General features: G+C 42.7%; 1 protein-coding gene across 1 annotated transcript in view; it reads left to right on the top strand.

The window, feature by feature from the left end:
• tmtops2a (teleost multiple tissue opsin 2a) overlaps positions 1-23,183 on the top strand; it is a 68,215-nt gene that overhangs the window by 20,039 nt on the left and 24,993 nt on the right. Inside the window, exon 2 of the mRNA XM_060050768.1 lies at positions 21,856-22,181. Coding sequence (XP_059906751.1) covers positions 21,856-22,181 — 326 coding nt within the window. The remainder of the gene's footprint in view (positions 1-21,855; positions 22,182-23,183) is intronic.

Here is a 23,183-nt window from a genome sequence, read left to right as displayed (position 1 = left end):
CTGTTCATCCTACTGGTGAGCAGGTTCACCTTAGCCACAAGCTGGTCGTTTTGGTGTTTGATGGTTTCCAGCAGGCTAAGGATTTGGAACTCTGCTGCTGTTGAAAAACATGAAAGGTGAACCTACTAAGGTGAACCTGATCACCAGTAGGATGAACAGCACCCCATGGCCAGATGCCAAGATGCCAGACAGCATACAGTTTCCACTGGAACAATTGGGAGAAACACAAAATGTAGTGTATCAAATATATCACGTTTCAGTGTTTATCCTCAATACTCATAATACTGACATTAGCTATTACATTAGTTAATGACAAAAGTTACAGACAAAGTTTGAGGAAAATATGTGATGGTTGTCAGAATTTTTTCCAAAATCTGTGGCACAGAATGACCCTCCAGTATTTGTCGGTAATTGCTCACCAGAGCAGGGAATGGTATCGGCCATTTTTCCCCCTCGCCATGTTGGTCTGTAGGCCAGGCTTGAAGAAGGCTGCATGTTGAGGCCTGGTGTGGGGGGTGGAGGGAGTTGAGGAGGGACTGCCGTTCCTGGCCCATAGGGAGGTGGGCAGTGTGCGAGAGTCATCTGTTAACCATGACTGATAATACCAAAGGGGCCTGTCTATTCGCTAATATTTCAGATTTCAATATATCAGTCCCTACCTTGAGTAACTCTCTGCATGTTAAATGCGGGTGCAGGGAGTTGAAAGGATATAGGGTGATGCAGTGCTGCCCCATGCTGAGGTGCTAAGGGAGATAAATTGGTATTAAATGTTTGTGATCTGTTAACCATCGAGGCTGCAAGCTACATAGCCAAACAATGGCAAACAAAAAATCTCTGGTCATGCTGAACATTAATTTGTATGTTTCATTTTGGTATGCACTACCTATTTCAACGACAATGGACAATGTGTTTCAATACAATTTGATACTGATAAATGATACATTTAATGTTACATGCTGGATGCTAAGACTTTTCAGGTAATATTGCATGAATGCAGATGTTTTTAGCTGACAAAATATTTTGCTGAGATTTTGAAAGTTACAATTTCAGTAGAGTATGCAAAAAATCGGAGATGGATGACCATTGCTGTGTTACGATAGATGGGGCCACTGTATTCAAAATTATTATCAGTATTTACCTAGACAGTTTTCTCCAGGTTGAGGAGCAGTGAATCTACTGCCTGGCACTCGGCGAGATGGTGGAGCTGGAGGAATGGATACACGGTGAGGGGAATATCTTTAGTACTACGAATGTTAACCATATCTCTGATATTAATGTTACGATTTTGCTATTAAGATGTTAAGATATTATTCCTTACTCTGCCAGGGCAATTGGCTTGGCCTTCGAACTGGTAGTGCTTCGAACTGAGACACTAAGTCACCATTTTCCACATCTTCTTCGCTCTGGTCAGTCTCCGAAACGATGGCTGATAAGTTACCGTATCATTAGGGTTATTTCAATCTCAAAATCGCCAAATATACATATAGGTCAAGCATCTCTGGTCTATTTTTTATTTCTGGCTGTAAAAAGTGCTACGCCTACGAGTAACTTATTAATCGCGCGACACAACAAATCGACGACAAAATTCGTTGCCAACGCATTTAGTAATAGATTTTTATCGATTCGTTGTTGCAGCCCTAGTATCAATGCTTGGGCTGTGGTTTATTCAGCATAAAAAAAATCAGCATTGAAAACATGAAATTATAGGTGTAGTGTTTCAATGGAATAATACCAACTTTTGTGAAATACTTACAGCAAATTTTAATTTTTAGATGTCATAGTCAGATGTCAGTAGTCAACTATATTATTAAAGTTTTTAACTTGAACTGATTGTTTAAACTGATTGATTGAACTGATTCATAGTGAGTAGTCAACTATATAATTAGAGTTTTTAACTTGAACTGATTGTTTAAACTGATCAATTTATTGAACTGATTATTATTTTTTTTATTTAGTGGAGGAGAGGTATGGCCACAAAACCATCCCTGTACGGCAAGGCTACACATTTCTGTCGCAGCGCTGACACTTCAACTGACTTCAGCTCATCAGATGCATAATTTACAACAAATATGTTCATTCTGTCGGAGTTGAAGGGGTAGGTGTAGAATGGAGACTGCCGGGAAAATTCAGTGTAAATAGCGTACACACCATTATCATTTTGGATAATGTTTTTGATAAGGCAGACTTTATCCCCCACCAGAAACATGTTGTCCCCTGTTGATAGTTTTACCGTCCACCTTTCACATCGCATTTCCCCATATTGCGCATGAACTCCCATGCCAACAACAATTGGGCGCACAAAATGCTCCCTTTTCAGGATAATGTCCGCATCAGCATCCAATTTGGTAGCTGTAACCTCTGAAAGGCGCCGAATGAGCTGAGCTATAGGGAACTCAGGTTTTCTAATGAGTATTTTTATTTTCCCGCGGTGGTTCTCGTATGGGAACGCTGAAAAAGAGTCCAGACAGCCATGCCTCTTCACCTCGTCTGCCAGGTGGACCAGACAGTGGACATTGTACTCAATCTGGTCTGTCCCATAAAGCTCACCAAAATGGTTTACAAAAGATTTTAGCATTTGTCCAGCATAGTCAGCAAGGTTGAGATGTTCAGGGCTCATCAAAATGGATATTGCAGTTGACAGGAGCATGAAATTGTAGTACATGTTCCGGTCCAGGAATCCTGCCAGCACCACAGGGCCAGTGTACAGTAAGAACTGTCGGAATTCAGTTGCCTTCCAACTTCTGGTATTTCCCTGGGTGTAGGCACTTATCGCACCCATGGTAGGCATTATGGGCCTTAGTTTTTTTCACAAAGGCCCGTGCAGGAGTATCACATACTACCGTGTGATAGGGATGGGCCGATAGTCGATTCTATCGACTATCGATGGATTCCATGGTCGATCGTCTCAAGTTGCCGATAAAAAGGCGATAATTATATTTTAATAATTAATTTTTTATTTATTTTTTTTAAAGCGCTGTGGTAGCTATTTTTACAACTTAAAAAGCCCCGCAAATTGTAATTGAAATTAACTGGCACCGGTGGAAAACATACTATGTAGCGCTGACGCCGTATTCACTCACTGCTGCGAGAGGAGAGGGGAGGGGCTCGAAACCTACCGGTCTGCTCGCACGGAAAAATTACATCACACCCCGCTGCACCATTTCCGGGTCACAGCTGTGGTACATGAGCTGTGTTCGAAATCGTTCCCGATTCACTCACTCACTATTCCCTATAGTGTTCATGATATAGTGCACTACATAGGGAACGAACAAACGAGAATTCGGACACTACGCTGAACATTTCTAAACGTCATTTGCGTCAGTAAATGCGCCGGGTATTTGTGTGACGCAGACAGATGCGGCCAGATCATGTAAACAAACCAGGGCACTCTCGAGGAAAGCTGGAGGTTGTATTGATGTTGAATGTTACATTTCCTTGAACAAGGTTTTTCTTATTAATTTTGAATGTTACATTTTCTTGTTAAATCCCAAATAAATTGTTGATATTTCTAAACGAAAGCCGGAGACTCCATCATTAAATGTATTCGTTTTCGCCGCTTGCGGTTATTCAGCTTCTTCTTCTCCTCGGAAAAAAACACGACTGCATTGCATTGTGGTATATGGGAGTAACACGTAGGGAACATCATATGTACACTCACATTTTGGATATTTTAAGTGCACTATATAGGGCATGAAATTAACCAGTGAGAATTCGAACAACACTACAAAATGGCGAGCACCCTATATAGTGCACTAGTATATCCGTGAACGATTTCGAACACAGCTACGAGCTGTGTGTCATCAGCGTGTGTCATCATGACAGCGCCGCCGGCGCCGACGCATCGAAACTTAAATCAGCGGAGGCTCACGCTGGTCCAAGGGGAAGACCATCGTAATCGTTTTTAAGAAAAAATTAGAAAAATAAAAACGCGTTTTTTTTCAAAAGTGCTAAATTATTATCAATAATTAATATAATACAATTATTATAAAGTTGCCCCCCGATAGTATCGACTATCGGCGATCGCTAGGGGGCGCTATCGAACGATAGAAGCTTGTAGACGATTGCCCAACCCTACCGTATGTAGCTGAATCTTAAGGTTCTGAATCTTAAGGTTCTCAAAACAAAACCCAGCCTCTAGCTCCTGTAGTTCTCTGACAAAATCAAATAGGAACTCTGTGGCCGAACTAGGTTTTTTTGGTCCACAGTACGCCCCAATGACCACAGGTTCCTTCATGGGGACGCTATCCAGTAAGCCAAGGATGGGCCACAGCTGTACAGTGGAACTTTTAAATAAAGGTAGACCATCTATACTAATCTGCAGCCCCAATGTCATGCCCTCTGCCAGTGTTTTGGCATATTTGCTTAGGGTGGACTTCAAGGAGGAAAGGATGCCAAAGTGATGGTAGTTCCCCCCAGCCTTCTCCTGAATAGAATAATGCATTTTTGTCTTGAGAAGGGTCTTACCATCCCTTGGCAAATTGGGATGGGTTATATGGAGTATACTCAACAGTGCAATCAGGGCAACCATGGAAATGCCAAAACTCACTGCCCAGTTGGCAATGTAATCGGAAAGTGATGTTAGGTCATCATCATTTTCAGAATCTGAACCTGATGTCCCATCCCCATCACACCCATCCGAATACACATCATCAAAATCTGCCTCCAATTCCATGTCCTCTTCAGTAAAAACGTGCACCTCTGGCATTGCATCTGCAGCTGAAGAGGGTTGGGCAGTGTTCTCAGAAAGAACTCTGTCTTCTGCCCCTATTCCTGTCATGTCAGTCATGTCAATCCTAATTTGATGAAGCCTTTTTTGAACATCTGCATGTGTCCTTCGTCTTAAGGTTGATAAGGAGACGGGCACAGTCTTTGTATTCATTTTTGTTCTAAAAGACATCTCAGAAAAAAAGAAAAGACAGTAAAATGTATTATTGATCATTGTTTCTAATTTTGTATTTAAATAAACACATTGTTGAATGGTGGTGTTGTCTGTCTCATTGCTACAAACTAGACAAGAACATAGAAATAGAGATTTGGTTCATGATGTATTAGTCAAGCTTAAGTATACGATTTATCAGATTTCTGGCAATATATGTTTTGGGTGGTTTTTTGGTAGATTGAAAGGTTTTCAGTCTATAGTTCAGCTGGAAATTGCCAACAGAAGAGCACAACTATTCTATATTTTATCTCAAATGTATTCAAACTTGATCACATTAGCTATTTGTTGCCATTTTCTGCAGGAAATGCATTGTGTAGTTATTATTAGTAGTCGTAGTAGTAGAAGCCTAGTCGTCGTATTGGCAGTAGTATCATTATTTGTTCTATGGCAAAGCGCTCCAACTGCTAGAAAATGTGTAAGCAACATTACATTTTAACAAACCAGAAAGTATCTTACTTGATGAAGCAAACCCAGCAGAGTCAATTGTAGGGGACGGGCAACAGTCAAATCCAAATGCCACAGAACGCACAAAATAGAAGATTGGGACCAAGTTCCACACAGTAGCATAGGAAATCAGAAACAGGCGCAAATACCCATTAGTTGTCTGAACCGACTTAAACAGTGATTCAAATGGCAAATTTTCATTATAAAGAGGATGGCAGATAACCACTACACACAGTGGTCGAGTTGTAAAAAAAAAAGCCAGGGGGGATGGTGGATTTTAACTTTTAGGGACAGATAATTTGTGCTGATGACAGCGCATATGGTGGGAGACCAACGATGTGATAACTATTATTATTATTATGTATTTTTGAAGTTAAAATAAGAGCGATGACTACTGTTATGTCATCGCTCTCCTTTTATCCCCAAAAACGCAGCTGATCGGACGCATCACACGATTCGGAGGCATGCATCACATATCACATTTAAGGATTTTAAAAACTGATTCTTATTCTTTTTTTCATAAATGCATTCGGCAGAGAAGGGAGACTAGCGTTGCTCACTGGTTGGAATGAAAGGGAGAAAAGAGGACAGAGTTGCCTGCGGGAGCGATGTCCGAGATGCAGAGACGGCTTCACGCTACCAGTGTCTGTCTCGTACGGTGTGGAATGAGAGCTCGTGAAGGCACTATTGCGTAAGTACGCCTGCGTGAGAATGCAGTATCGCTGTCAAATCTGTCCCTGGGAAAAGTAACGTTGCGGAGCAAGGTACGTTTTATTACTCTGTTTTCTGGGAATAATTGACGCAAGCAGAAACCAAAAAACAAGCCGTTTTTTATTTCTTTCGTATTGACAAGAAAACGAAAATCTAAATTTCAGTTCGTTGATTTGTTTCTTCGTTTTGTCAAAAAAACGAAAATAAAAATTTCAGTTTGTTTATTCGCTTTTTGGTTCTTACTGAGCGAAACGAATTTACCACTCAATATCTGGTTTCCGCCGGTGGGCGGGTCCACTTATTGGCTAGCGTGCATCGTTGCCCTGTGCTCTTCATAATAAGTTAAATAAAGTTCTTCCGTTTGATAATGTCGACAAAAATATTACTGTATTACAGTGGCGTGGCGTGGGGATTTTTTTTGAGGAAGCCAAGTGAGGCCAAACCTTTAGAGATAATAGTATGTTGCAGCTTGGATGTATTTAATGCAACTACAAGAGCTATTTGAGCGCCTGGTCATTTACCAGGACTTACACATGCCTATAATCTGACACACATACACCCACACACACACATACACCCACACACACACACACACACACACCCACACCCACACACACACAGTAGGCCTACTCCTAAACATCTAATTAAATCATACATTTTATTATAAATGCAACCCCTCCCCGACCGAAATGCACAAGCCGCTAATAGTCAAAGAATCGACAGCGCGGCTGTCGGCTATTTCAAGTTTCATGTTCACGTGTAACACGACTCACACAATCACAGTATTTGATATGATAAATAACATGTGGCTTTTTGAGTTACCATGCCTCTCGATTGCCCGGGACAAGTTGGCAAGGTCCACGAATCCTGTAGTGACCCAGGGATTGTTGAGGGAGCACGAATTCTTGTCAAAAAGAAGACACGGCCAGCAAAATAGTAGCTGGCAGTTTGCTGCTGCCAGCTAGCCACTCCGTTCGTATATAATTTTCTTCATTGAACGTCCGAAAGAAGCCTTGCTTTCTTTCCACGTGCAGTTTCAGCTTCGGTGTTGGCCTGCCATCGGATTTTATTTTGATTCGCTGCTATTGTGGTAGTTTGGTAAAATTATTTTTAAGTAAATAATCTAAATTTCCACCCTCCTTAACTGCACTTGCTAAGTAGGCTACTCAAAAATGAGAACAATTCAAACATGCTAATTTCGCACTATTTGTTTTGTTATTGATTCTTCGGTGACGTTGATAATGATGCTTTGATTTGATTGGTGTGAAGCCAAGGGCCGAGTGGCTTCCCTTGGCACCCTCCTGACACCCTCCCGACCAATCAGAGGAGGGCAGTGTCATGACGGTAGCCTCACCTGATTGGTCAATTCTTTATTTTTTTTTCACCAAGGGATGCCAGCTCGGGCTGGCTTCCTCGCAGTGTGCAGTGTCGTGTTTCGCCGCGCCTTCAGTATATAACAGGGGCGCAGTATCGCGCATTGTGAAATTGTCAATGAGAGGAGAAAAATGGGGAAGAAATGACAGCAACACAGCACAAAATAATTAACTAAACTGTTAAATGTTTTTATTGGATGACAACTACAGCCTAAAAAAACAGGGAAGCCTGGCTTCCCTTGGCCTCCGGGAGAAAACGCCACTGCTGTATTATAGCCACTAGCAGACACAGAGGACCACACCTCCCACAGTCAAGACTGACACGGCTTCAAATAACAATAATAGTATTCATAATCATTTGAAAATGAGAACTTATGAAGTTATGATGTCTTCAGTGCAGTTGATGTTTAGCCACAGTTAATACATGCAGAGTAGACCTGAGGGCTTTACTACGACATCATTGTCCGGCTCTGAACTATGCGCTCTGTGCGTGTTCACATCAAAGGAGCTGCGATCGCAGGCTGCTGATTTCCTCACAGCCTGATAGCAATGAGGAATACAAGTGATTACAACACATTTCTAGCTGAACATTGCGCAGGGCTCTCCGTGAGACACACGCAATTCAACCCATCCACACGCTCACACGCCACACTTCGTATTTCTCACGCAGAGAAATTACCAGGATAGCGCCCAACAACTTGCGCCGCTATTTAACAGTGGAAGGGTAGGAATGAAATGCGTCCGGGTGAAATTTCAAAATCGTCCGGGCCTCAATACATGTTCACATTTAATTTGCGTTGCGTTCCTCTGGGTCGGTCACAAACTAGTTGGGCTACGCCCTCCCCTACTCAATTCTGTTCGCTTTGCATTGGTGGAAGTGAGTAGGGGGAGTGGTTAAGCAGAGCCTTCAGATTGGACGGTTTGACTTCAGAGTTACCGTCATGTTTTGTATTAATTTTTTTACAATTATTGTTTTATAGGGACAAACATTAACACATTTCTCCTACAGGGGATTGATACAGTTCTATCTATGTAACAGAAAGAAACACTTTCTGTTACATAGAAAGTTACATAGAAAGTAAGGGGGGGGGGGGGGGGTGGGGTATATATTATTATGTGACTGCATACAAATTTGTCCACAGACATGGTGACTAATGTATGATAGTAGGCATTATTGGCCCTTAGCACTAATATTCAGAAACAACACTGCCTCAAAAGGATATTGGCCTAAGCAACACCAGTAGAGGCATATACTTTTCCCTGAACTTTTAAACGTTGCAAACGTGCAAAACATAATTATATATTTATGTGGCATTCAGTCCAATGCTTAAAAATATATCTGTGGCATTCAGTAGGCCAATGCTGTGGTAAAGTGTGCAAAGTATGAGTATGAATATTTGGGAATGTACAGTGTCCTTGAGAACAAAGAAAGGCGCCTTCAAATTAAATTATTATTATTATTATCATGTAGAGAAAAATTAAGTATATTCAATAGCCTATATTTCATCCAGAAATCTAAAATAACCTTAAAAAAATGCTGGTACATTTGGCAAGAAAACAATTAAATACAATTACAGAAATCATTAAATTCCTGACTTGAAAACATTCAACTTAAACTCATGGACATTGTATTCCCATAAGTGGCCAAACAGCCACAAGTTTACAGCTCAGAATATAACTGCATATTTATAGAATTCACAATTTATTCAAAATTGTGCATTCCCCCAGGAACACCCCTACAGACGAGCAATGGTAGCGCCAGCCCTCACTCACAGTGAGGAATAATAAGGTATTATTATCAATAACCTTCAAGTCACTTACTATTGCAAACTTAATGTACTAGCAAATATAATACAACTAAATTAAGTCACTTAAGTCATGGATGAACAGACAATTGGATGATTAACTGAAAAAAAAGTTTGCCCTGCTGGGGTTGTTTGTTATTCCACACCTTTCCAAAGGTGTTAAATCGTGAGAGCATATGCCACCATTGTATCATTGGAGCCACGCCCCGTCGCCACATGTGCTCGCCCTAACAGGTACTCAGGTCGGATGAGCGTCATTCAAAACATGTGGCTGTGAAACTCTTCACACCTCAGCCAATTAAGCTGCACGTTGCTGAGTTCACCAGCTGTTGCACGCGGCCTTCACATTGCATTGGTTTGAGCAATTATCTCCGCTTCACTGGAGCATGATTCGAGCAGACCCCTCGATTGAAGATAACACAGAGCGACCGGGAAAAGAGAACCCGTCATGTTGCCAGGCCGCTTTGTGTTGGACTCCTAATTTATAAAGACAGGGAGCCGAAAAAGGTCACGAGAGAGCCAGAAAACCACACCCTCGCCCTCTGCTCCCTTTCTCCCCACATTATCCAACGATTGAGAAGGTTTCTTTCAAGCACCTTTGGTGGAGCGAATATATTTTTTGCGATCGTGTGACTGACAGGCAAGATAGATTTGATTAACCAATCACGGAAGAGCTGCTTCTATTGGTCGGAAATCTAAATGGGCTCATGCAGAAGCAGTCGCAATTAACCAGAGCCGTTATTATCACAGTGCACTTCACTCACTAATAGCTGACAAAATTCACGGCACTTCTATAATAATCGATTTAAATAATAGCCTACAGCACCTTTTAAGGTACAATGTGTCGATGAAGCTTGAATGTCAACATACAGGAATGCACCTGAAGGCACTTACGCTTCACCTGTTTTCCAGCAAAACCAATCGGGTTCAAATACAATCCAAATCAGCCCCCACAGGCTGCTATGCGTAATGGAGATTCGGGAAGGCATTTTAACTTCAATTACAACCTCTTCATTCAATGGTTATTTAAAGAGATTTAGGTTTGTAAAGATACTTAATTTACTCCCTTTAAAAGGGGTAACAGGATGCACATTGAGGAATATTTTAAGAATATTTTATTATTTGTGAAGATAGGAAGAACCTTCTAAGTTATTCTTATCTGTATTCACAATAGTGGATATGGATGAAAATGTCTACTACATGACCTACCACTATTCGCTGGACAGTGGTAGGTCATATTTTTTTGAATGGGAACACCTTATCAGAGTCCAGTCCATTTGTGTCTGAACTAAACAAAGCAGGGATTGATGAATTTCATAAAATGACAATAACATTACAGATTATATTCCTTTACAAATGGGTGCAAAGCAGTGTGGAAAAAGGGGAATAGGATACAATGCTTTGCACCAACTTGAGTCCATTTGAACACATTTTAATCAGACAGTTTTATTTTATTTTTTTTACAAAAGAGACCTGGCTAAAACCATACCACGATTTTAAAACACATGATGAATAGCATGAATAGAATGGAGCATACAGCATAGCACATACAGCATATAATGTCCATCAATGTACATACTGAATAGACTATACAGCATTGTACACGTAGTGACAAACACACAGTACAGAACATACAGCATTGACAAACAGCATTGAACACACAGCATATAATACAGGTTCTAGAACATGCATCATACACTATACAGTATAGAATGTACAGCATAGAACATAACAACACAAAACATAGAATATAGAGCATTGTACAAATAGTGTAGAACACACTGTACAGAACCTATAGCATTGAACATACACCATGGAACACAAAGCGTAGAATACAGAGCATAGAATACACAGCATAGAACATGCAGCATAGAACACAGTATAGAACGTGGGCTACAGCAATAGTACAAAACAGTATAAAACATACAGCACAACAAAATAGAACACAAGCATAGAATAAACATCACAAAACCTACAATATAGTAAGTGCAGTATAGAACACATAGCATAGAGCCCACAGGCCGTTTCTGTGACACTGGTTGCCTTTTGATCTGTGACCAGTAACCAGTAACCAGTAACCTTATCAGCCGTAAAAATAAGTCTATCTCTGTATCTGGTTTTGGAGCCGGTGTGAACCTTGCATTTTTCCACGTTTTTCGTTCATTGTTCCAAACAAGGTAGTGGTGTGAGGCAAAACATTGCTACATTTCCTAAAAAGTTCTCAAGGCTTTCTATTAACATAATATCATAAGTAAGTAATGGAATCAGTAATGGAATAAAGGAATCCTTAGTGTCGCACAATTGGAGAAATTGAAAGACAAAATGATAGTGAAGCAAGAGAGGCTAAAAACAAATGGGTTAAAGATAGGTATAAGAGATTGGGAGATTTATATGTCATGGAAGGAAAAGTCAGACAGACGAGACGGTAAGGCAAGACACGATAAGGGAAAGGGTGGGGAGAAAGATAACCCATCTGCATCAAGTTTAGTTGTTGTGAGTCTTCGAATAGATCCAGACCTGGACAACGCTCCTCCTCCTCCTACTGCTTAAAGCACGACCAGCGGCCCATGCAGTGGCCCAACCAGCAACCCAACCAGTGCAAATACTATGTACATCCAACATTATGAACACTGACTACGGACTATGGGAGGCCCACCTGAAGTGCTATAGGACGGTCTGTTGGGAACGACATCTGCATAACACAAAGAGACAGTCCAGCCAGACCCACGAGACCAGACCCGTGGCCCTCCATGATGCCAGCATAACCATGATAAAGAGGACTGTACAAAGCCAAGGAGAAGGCTGAGGCAGAGGGGAGTCCCAGAGACGGCATGGTTTCAGAACTGACCAAGGGAGAGGCTTGGGGAGAGGCACTACAGAGGACAGCGGTTGAGGGGAGAGAAGCAGTTGGAGAGGTGGAGGCGTGTTTAGGCCCCGGAAGGGAAGGAGAACAGTGTACGGAAAGTATCGCACTAGACACAGTATCCAAGCATATTACAAGCCATAAGCAATTTAGAGTTGAATATTATAACTCTTCTGTTAGAACATCTATTTTCCCAGCTAAAAAGATCAGGGCAAATGCACGAAGCAGCAACATATAAGCATGCAGGCTGTACCAAAGAAGACTGTGTTTAGGTGCGCTCTTGGCCAGGACACTGGAAGAGATGTTTAATCTCAATGATGATTATTATTTTCAACTAACCAATATTAGTTGCCTTGCATTTTAAAATGTCAATGCATTTTTCAGCCCTGAATAAAAGTAAAAGCTATTTAATAATTGATTTGCATGCATAGTATACTTCACTTTCCATTGAACAATTACCCCTGTGACCATAAATTGACAAATTTTATAATGTCATCAAATGCTCACACACAAGCTGCTTTCAGACACACGTCCTGATATTCTCCTGATGGGCGAATAAGAAAGCTGAAGGAGGCATGTGAAGCGACACCACGTTTCTGCATGGAACAGTGGTAAATGTGTTTGTCTCTCTGGTCATGATGGAAGCGCTAGGCTGCAGGCAAATTAGACCCGGCAATCTGCTGTCATCACAGGTTGCAACACCTTAATAATGGTGATTTTGTCTCGAGAACATCAGCACGTTGTTGATGTCAAAACAAACTTAAACCTCATCATCTAGTCTGCTGGACGGCACTGTGTATTTGTTGTGTCCGTCTTTGTTGTGACTGCTGATTGTGTTGTGTTGTGACAACTAATCCACTAATCCACACACACCATGGCATTCTACGATAAGGGTCCTCAGAATCCTCTCCATCGGCTTCCCTCGACATTTGTCCAGACGGAGCCCTACACGCCCACAACATGCTTCCATTTCTCAAGCTGGCACCCTATCGGTACTCACATAAAAAACGCTCCCTCACACGACCAAGGGGGAGCTCATGTTAAAAGACACTCCGGTGTTACCTGTCTGGAAGACATGATTTATTTAATTAAATAATTACATGTAATGGGAGAGTCTGACGTATTTTCAGAAGTGTCCCAGTTTATTGATTTATTTATCTCCATTGTTGTCTGAATCAAAACAGTCGCGTCTCCGCTACGTCATATCTATACAAATCCTGCCACGCGGTCCTGATTGGCTCGACCATTAAATCTGGTCCCCAAATCCCACCCAACATGAGCGATCCCAGATGGATGAGTGGAGCTAGGGGGAACGAAATTCATCTGGCGAGAGTCAGATTAGTAGGTTGCTTATGGAAAACGTGAAAAGTGCAGAATTAATCGTCAAAATAAGGCCTGGATCCTACTATACCTGATCCAAACCCAGGGCTTATACTAATAGAGTAGGAAAACCACACTCCAGAAACCATAACATATGTTCCTCATTTCTATTGTGCATGAAAAGCTTCAGAACCTCTTCCCAATGTGGACCATTGGAAAGAACATCCCAAAGTGTTTCGGCATGTACATTAATGCTGCTGCATCAGCCATTGATTCCGTCTGTAGGATGTATTGATTACCCCTTGTGCCCTGGCCAAATGCAACTGGTTTGGGGGGCTACACGTTAGAAGCAGTCTTCTCAAAAACATGTCTGGATCAAAACCTGTTGAGAAAATCCCCATGGAGGAGGGCAGAAGGAACTGTCCTTGGCTGAATTGACCCAATGGCCATATGGCACTCAGAAGGCACAGATAGTCTGCTAGCAACACATTAGTGGGACACAGTGACATTGGGGTTGTAAGCTCGCTGTTAGCCACAACTTTGTATGTGACTTGCCAACAGAAACACAGAACTGCTCAATCGGTCCACAAGAAAACACCTAGACATACACAGGTCTCTGGCAGGCGCCAGTAATGCTGTCACATTCACTGACGCCCTTTAAAGGTCCCATGACATGCTATTTTATGTATTCTTTAATATAGGTATTAGTGGGCAACTAACACAGTATTCAAAGACGTTCCCTAAATTCAGCCGTGGTGCAGAGTTACAGCCACTCCGAGCCAGTCGCACATTGAGCTTCCCCCAAATGCGCTGTTTCGGTGGGCGTGTCAAGGAGGAGGGTGGGGGTGTGGCCCTGAGCAGCTTGCAGCCACCATGCGCTCTGTTTACAGTGGATGTATCGCAATGGCGAGCCGCACACAGCCTTTAGCCGTGTTCTGTAAATATTCTAGAACACACGGGAGTCCTGGAGCTCTATATCTAAATATTATCATATAGCCTACACAGATATCTATATCATATAATATATATTATCACGGCCAAAAGCTGTGTGAGCCGATATTATGAATCTCAAACGACCGCGTTGGGTTCTCCGACGTTCCTGGTTCTTCAACGTCCACATCAATGTGAATACACACACTGTAACGCAAGTGTTTCTTGTCGGTTCTTTGACGTGTCTTGTATTTCCACAACGAGACTGTCGTGGGGGTTATCTGAGCCATGGTTGAGAAGAAATTGGCGGAAAGGAACTTTGATTTGACTCGCTGAAGTACATGAACTGCGACATGCCGCCGGTTGCCGCGAGGCACCATCGCCCGGCAGCGGGCAGCCGGCAGCAGGCAGCGCGCGGTTCAGTCGACTTCAGGTTGATGTGAAAGTGGAAGAACCAGAGACGTCGCAGAACCCGACAAAGTCGTTTGTGATTCATAATATCGTCTGGAGGCGCACACAATATGTTATATGATATAGATATCTATGTATATGATATTATTTAGATATAGAGCTCCAGGACTGTAACGCAAGTGTTGTACACTTCCTTGTTATTTGGATAACCGTTCTGCTGTTGGTGTGATGGCACATAACACGTCGGACTCTCGTATCTGGTATTTCTACAACGAGACTCGTATTGGGGGTTATCTCAGCCAAGGTTGGGAATGAATTGGGGGGAAGGAACTTTGGCTTTGACTCCCTCAAGAACATGAACCACGACATGGAGGAGAAAGGGATTGTTGGCGGCGAATGTCTCCCACTTGAGCCCCGCTGAGGGACCACCGCCGGAGGCGGAGGTGCATAAGCGCTGCCCGGCAAAGATCCCTGTCGTGGTTCATGTTCTTGAGGGAGTCAAAGCCAAAGTTCCTTTCCCCCAATTCCTTCTCAACCATGGCTTAGATAACCCCCACGACAGTCTCGTTGTGGAAAAAGACACGTCAAAGAACCGACAAGAAACACTTGCGTTACAGTGTGTGTATTCACACACACACATGTGGCGCTCGCACGGTCGAGTCTCATTGGCGGGCCAACGTCTCTGGGCGGGCCAGGCAGAGTAAGGGGAGGAGCTGAGATTCCTCATGACGTCATGAGCACAGATTTCCAAATCAGCCCGCTTGAGCCTCCGTTTTTTCAAAGGCGAGCAGAACAGCTAGTGCTCGTTTTACACCAAACGCAAGTTTTACCCACTGGGGGACCATAGGCAGGCTTGGGGAACTCATATTTATGTTAGAAAACCTCATAAATTGAGATTTTCATGTCATGGGACCTTTAAGAATGGTCTCAGTGCTGCTTTCACACCGTCGGGAAGAGTGATAACATTTAGAACGGACAGAGCAGATTCAGGGTGGGCTCTTTTTAATCTATGGTTGATTAAAGGCTCAAAAGATTACCGGTGGATTTGATTTTACTTTTAGTTTTATCTATGGGTGTTTAGATGTTGAACTTTCGGCCAGCTGAGGTCGACATCCCAATCGTTTTGATGTGTTTTCAAATTGAAGAAATCGTTTGGTTCGTTAGTTAGTTAGATATTTAGAAAATGACTTTAAGTTAGCCAAAGGCTGTGTCAATAATAATTTCTTAATATTTTTTAAAAGGTGTTAATCTTATCATCGTCTCCCAGTGTTCAGAGGTGTCTGAAACTCATCCTTGGCTGCTGAGGACTGTAGGAGTCATTCTCACAGGCTGTACAGCAGTGGATTATGTATCACTGGGTGGCAGCCCAGCGCGACTCATATCTAAACTAGGTGACCAATTCACTGCAACATTTGCTTTAGTTCAACGTAATGTAAGATATAGTCGTGAGTATATTGATTTGTTAACGAAACATTTGCCCATCGCTCAATCAATCCACTAATGATATCATTTCAAACAAATAAAGTAGTGAGGAACTGCAACAGCAGCCACATTTTGCAGCATTAATATCGTTTCAAGGTATTTGTGCCTCAAATATGTATTGTATACCCTTGTTCATACGAATAAGCCTGTACAATAATTTTTTTTTAAATCCTGCAAAGAATATGCAATTGTCCTCTTCACCATTGCCGGTAGACGACTATGCCTTTCTACTTTTTTCCTGATCCGTCACCTTTAACTTCACGAATGGGCACAGTGAAGAGGTATTCTGAGTTGTGGACTCCTGAGAGTCTTATTTCTTATTGCGGAACCGAGTGGTTTATATCAGATGCTTTTTTTTGCCTGCTAGATGGAGAGCGTGATGCCAAGTTCGGCTTTCTGACACATTCCCCAGCTTGCTTCGTGAAACTAGCTCAAAGCAAACCTGGGGTTATGGTTCAAATAATGTGTTGGGGAAAACCTTTTCACAGGAAAGGTTGGCCAGTCGTGGACGTACACTCAGAGAAACGCGCTGCTCATTTAATGTTTATTGTGATTCTCCTGTGGCTACCACTGGTCACAACGGATGGCTCATAAGTTGCCAGGTTGGAAAAGAGGATTCAGCCATCTATTGCCAACTATTTTTCATTGATGTCATATATGTTAGTAATTTGGATGAGGAACAGTTACATTGAATGATGCTTACGCTCAGATTGTCTAGAGTAAAATCAAATTATTTTGAGAGAGAAAGAAATGGTGAGACATGGTGAGACATTTCAAATAAAGGCCTTCATCTAATGATGCTGTTGTTGTGGTGTGAATCTTAGTTCATGCAGAACGCAAAAACAAACAGACGAAAACAAAATGTACGTTCCATTAGGAGATTAGCAGGAGAATATCAGTACTTACACATGTGTCTGAAAGCAGCCAAAAGGTGACATAGACATAAAGGGCAAAAACATTCTTGCTTAAATCTTCCATTGCTCTATTTTCACTGTGTGTGCGAATGTGTGCATGCATAGGCGTCGATTACGGGGGGACATGTCCACCCCCACTATTTAAAATACGAATTTTGTCCCCACCACTTTTAAAAATGTGCAAACAAATTGCGACTGAAAAAATCCCGACATGCTCAACCGAAATCGTCGAGTCTAAAATCATGCGAAAGGCGCGCAGGAAGACATCATTTATTAGATAGGCCATCCTAATAAACCGTTGGAACACACAAGACCGGAACCCATAGCAACGCTGGTAAACAAACCCCGAGAAGCCCAATCCCTATGAGAGCTCCCAGCGCTACAGCCATCCAGAGGCGCACTGAGCTTTTGGCCTTGATATTATATATACAATTATATTATATTATCTACTATTATATATAGAGCTCCGAGAGTAGCAAACGGCAACAATCACTTTCTCCTCCATGCTGCAGTTCACTAGACTGCACTGCACTGAGTTTGACGGTTGAACGCTGATTGGCTGTTACGTTACACATGTCACTCAGTGGCCACGCTGTTGAACGCTGATTGGATGTCATCACGCGAAATTCGTGTCAAAGTTGAAATATTTCAACTCGAGCGAATTTGTCGCCGCCCCTCCGTGAAATATTCACCTGTTTGTTACAGACTTCATTCATATAACTAACGTTATCATATTAATTTATTCATGAAATAAAATGACTTAAACAAATAATATCATCAGAATTTTTGGAAAATGTACACTGCATGCAAACTGATAAAACCCTCCCCCCTTCCTACATCTGACTGTCTTTTCAGACTGAAAATGATTACTAAGGCCGCTGGAGTTGGGTGCATAGGTCCACTTAAGCGAACCATGTCAGAACGAATATCTAAATACATAATGACTGACAGTACAATAATTAAAATACTGTGTTGACTAACGAGCTTAACCATACCTTTGATGAAATGTTCGCTACAAAGACGTGTGTACTTTGACGGTTGCCATTGATTGTTCTCCCCAGGGACGGAGGCACGTCTCAAGGCACATATCCACAACCTCCTCCTCTCTGGGTTTTATTTTTTCAGAGGGGATTCTGTAAAAGCACAACCCAGGCTTGTCTCCTCGTCGAGTTGTGCAGCCAATTGCACAACAACTATCTGGCATTTTGGCAAAAGTTAAGCCAAAGCTAGTAAAAAAAATTTACCTGGCGGGCAGCGGACAGGCAGTTGAAATAGTGTCTTTTGCTCTCCAGGTGGGCGTTCCAACAAGGGCGTGACGTCACGTGAAAACTATTTTATACATCGTTTTCACGTGACGTCACGCCCTTGTTGGAACGCCCACCTGCCGTGTATGGGTCGCAAGTGCCCAAAACTTGCAGTTTAAACATATATCTTGCCTTTTCTCCTTTGGAGAGATGATCTAAATATTCGTGGCTTGAAACCGTTTGGAAATTGACAGGCTTGCGTTGTTGTTCTCCAGCGTTTCCAGTGTTAGCCACCATCTTGGAACCGGCTTTTTGCCCTCCAGGGGTCAAAAACTGAAAACTATGTATTGACCTAGGCCTACCGCCACTGATATCAATATCGCAAGACATTGCGGGATGCGGGATCGATCTTGCCGTTGTCTTTCAACGTCTGCGTCCGCACGCGCGTGTGTGCAGCAGTGTTTCTTGGCATGCATGTGTGTGTGCATGCTTGTGTACATGTGTGTACGGTGTGTGTGTGTTTGCGGTGTCCTGTGCTGCCTTTGTCTTGAAACGTCTGCGTCACCGCGCACGTGTTTGTGCGCGTTTGTGTGTGTGTTTGTGTGTGTGTGTGTATGCGATGTGTATGTGTGTATGTGCATGCGTGCGTGCGGTGTACGTGTGCGTTTGTGCGTGCTGTGTGTGTGTGTGTGAGCTGCAGGCTGCTTGGCACATGCGCACTGACCAACTTTTGAGTAACTTGTGACGGGTCTGGTATTATATAGTAGACTGCGCTGCTCTTGCTCATCGTGAACAAAACTCCTTCCCCTGGGCGCTGATTGGTCTGATGTTTTTTGTCATTTGGGCTGATTTAAAAAAATACAGACTGATCTGTGGAGAAAGGCTGGACGTGAACTTGCAAGATGGGGAGGGAGTCCCAAGGCTGTGATATAGCCGCTCCTCGTGAAATCGGTTTAATCCTGTCACGTGTTTCTCTTTGTAGAACAAATCTTTACCTTTAATCACGACGCATGTGTCGTAGTGAGATCAATATCAGGTTCTTGGTTGCGGAACTTGCAGATTTTTTGCTAATTTTTATTATTACTTAAAACAGTCTTCGGTAAACGCATTCACTGATTCAAAAACAGAAAGATCCGTATATCTATCTTTGTGTCTTTATTCTACGATTCATCATGCCTAATCTTTGTGTCGTTTGATATTCTTCAGTTCTATACCTTTACAGCTCTTCATCTTTGACTGTGGTTTAGTTTCTCATGGGAGTTATTTTCACCTTACATTATTGTGGTACACAATGTGATTATTGGACCAAAAACCCATATATAAATAACATTAACAATAGATGTAATCCTGAAAGCTCAACACACATCCGGCCCCAACCCTCATCATTGAGATGATCTGCTTGTAGAAGGATCTTAAAATGGTCTTAATTTCTGCAATTCAAAAACCTAGTTTTACAACATGTATGGTTGTGGATAGATAGAGAGATATGATAATTGTACATTTTCATTTTTTTTAATTGTACAAATTTTATCAAAACTAGTCTTCTAAGGGTCTGTGTTTTGTTCAGCCAAATATTTTGCCCCAACAACCTCTTATTGTGGATACTTTTTTCACAATATATGCTAATATCAATCTGTTTCATAATATACTGTATGTTTTCAGTGAAAAAATAACCCTTGTTTTTAGAATACCCCGTAACGAATGAAACCCTCTCTTGGAGCGGCAAATCATTCGCCAATTAAGGCGAGCAACATTCCCCTCTGTGCCGCGGTGTCCAACGAGATTCTCTCCCCGCATGGAGTCACGTTTTGGACAGAGAGCAGGAAACATGGCGTTCAGGCTAATTATCTCAGAGTGCCAACTAATCTGTAATTTATTCCCACTCCCAAGACACAGGAGCGCATGCTAATGCACATCATGTCCGCTGATCGTCCTTTTCGGGGAACGGCCTCCGCAGAATCATACAAATTTGCCTGTGGTTCCCTGAGACTTCTCTGTGCTGCGTGTGCAGAGCTCATTATAAAACGCCACCTTTGCTTCATTAGTGCAACAAATTAAGGGCGGGATTTCAGGGTTATTATCTTGCTACGATGTGCATTCGCACAAAGTTGTCGCCTCTATTTCCGAGAGTACATTAGAATAACGCCATAACGTAAATGAGTAAGCATACAATGTTGCTGGGTTGGATTCGAGCGCTGCATGGGAATGATAATCTCTTGCATCTTGAGTGGTTTACTCCTTATCTGACTTATTTCTCCTCTCGTCTGGACATGGTCTGTGGGAGAGGAGGATTAGGCCAGCCCTTTGAAGGTTGTAGGAAAAAGTTTTGCTACCCTTTGCAAAAAGGGCCCCATTTTGCCAACCTGAAGTAGAGACATACGTACCGGTACACTCACTCAAGCTCACTCACACTCACTGACTCTCCCACTAAGAAAATATGTATTTTAGCAACACAATACAATCGCTATTCTTCTATGGCTCGACAGCCCGCTTGTGATGACACAGATTAGACGGCAATGTCTTCTTGCAGGGAAAAGGAAAACCTTTTAAACATTAAAATTGTGGCAAACTGAGAAGCAAGGTTGCACAACGGGCGTTGGGACCTGTCATGCGTTTGCAGCGATTAAGGCGCTGTCACACACACACACACACACAATTCCCTTAGCTATCCTCTTCTAGAAAGTGGAAACCAGAGGGCGGTTCTTTAATTTACGATTCATTCATTGTGTCGTTTGGTTTCTGCGTTTGTTACTTTCACAGTTCTTCATCTTTGACTGCGTTAGTTTTTTATTTGAGTTGTTTAAGTATCAAATTAGATATTTAAGTGGAAAACAATGTGATTATTGGTCCATCAAACCCATACATCCATAACATTAACAATACAAGAAACCCTGACAGCTCAACGCTCAGGACCCAAACCCTCATCTTTCAGGCAATCCACTTGTAGAGGGGTCAAAAGGATACACCACTCTCTCCCTCCCCCTTCTCTCTCCCTCTCTGTCTTTCCCTCTCTCTCTCTCTCTGTCTGTTTCTCTGTCTCCATATCCCTCTTTGTCTCTGTGTGTCTCTGCCTCTGTCTGTGTCTCTTCCTCTCTCACTTTCTGTGTCTCTCTCTGTCGGTGTCTCTTGTCTCTTCGTCTGTCTTTGTCTCTCCGTCTCTCGCTCCCTCTCTCTCTGTGTCTCTGTCTCTCTCATAATCAACTTAAAAAAAGCTTTATTGGCATGAGCTCGAAATATTTACAACACAACATTTATACAATTACAGTTACATACAAGAAGTCAATTTATAAATCATTAAATTCAAAATATCGTCTTTGTCTCTCTCCGTGTCTTTGTCTCTCTCTCTCTCTCTTTCCCTCTCTCTCCCTGTGTGTCTCTCTCTCTCTCTCTTTCTCCCTGTGTCTTACCCCCCCCTACAGGCATCGTGTCGCTGGTGTCGCTGGCACTGCTCTCCTACGACCGCTACAGCACGCTCACCGTGTGCAACAAGCGGGCGCCCGACTTCCGCAAGCCCCTGGCGGCCGTGGCGGGCGCCTGGCTCTACTCCCTGCTGTGGACCGTGCCCCCCCTGCTTGGCTGGAGCAGCTACGGCCTGGAGGGTGCCGGCACGAGCTGCTCCGTCACCTGGACCGAGCACAGCCCCTGCTCCCACTCCTACATCGTGTGCCTCTTCCTCTTCTGCCTGGCCGTGCCCGTGCTGCTGATGGTGTACTGCTACGCCCGGCTCCTCTACGTCGTCAAGCAGGTACGTTGACGGATGTGGAGGCAGGGGGGGGGGGGGGGGGGGGGTTGATGTGGTCGTAGAGAGGGTGGAGAGGGTGTTTATGTGTGTATTGCTTGTGTGTGTGTATTGCGTGTGTGTGTGTGTGTGTGTTAATTGCGTGTGAAATTACATTTCCGGTAGGAGATTCCTCTAGGGATTTTTCCAATAGTCAGGGGAGCACACACACACACACACACACACACACACACACAAATACACTCACTCACTTAAATACACACACACACACACACACACACACACACACACACACACACACACACACATTTAATTCCAATCAAATTACAGACAGGATTCAAATATTTCAGAGATAAGATAGGTCTTTGTTCAAGGGTACAAAAAACATCTCCTGCGCCACACTGACATACTGCCTATCACTGCTGATATAGGGCAGAACTTTGCTAAGTGTTTCGATTTTCTGCTGGGGAGCCCAGCGAGCCTTAACCCACTGAAAACCCGGTTGTGGACATGCCCCAAGCTTCCAAAAAGAAACACTATTAGCTTGCATTGGTAGCCTAAGTCCCTTAGTATTTCCAGAATGGGCTGGTATTTAACGATTTTATCATTGAAATCAATTTCCATGTACAGATCAAATACACAGCCTATCCCAAGTAAGAGCACTTCCTTTCTGTCTCTGTTTAAAAACACAACATCAGGGGCATTTGGGATGTTACGCATCACATCAATAGAGCTGTTAAACCATTCTGGCATGATGCGTGAATGTTTGTACATGGTCACATTTTCTAGAAATACTTCTTTAACATTGCTGGAAATCAGATCGACAAGTCGGTCATGGCGTGCAATATACAGTCCTTTGTAAATATAAAAGCCATTCATAACATGGGCAACTGATTCAAGTTGATGGCCAGAGTGCATTATACAGTGTGGATGGTGGTGCGCAGGTTACCATAATGCCAGATGTATTTGGTAGGTAGCACCTGCAGCCTAGCTTTGGCAGTGAAACAG

Source organism: Gadus macrocephalus, chromosome 4 (genome assembly GCF_031168955.1).
Source record: "Gadus macrocephalus chromosome 4, ASM3116895v1".
Taxonomy (NCBI): domain Eukaryota; kingdom Metazoa; phylum Chordata; class Actinopteri; order Gadiformes; family Gadidae; genus Gadus; species Gadus macrocephalus.
This window is presented reverse-complemented; position numbering and strand designations above follow the sequence as displayed.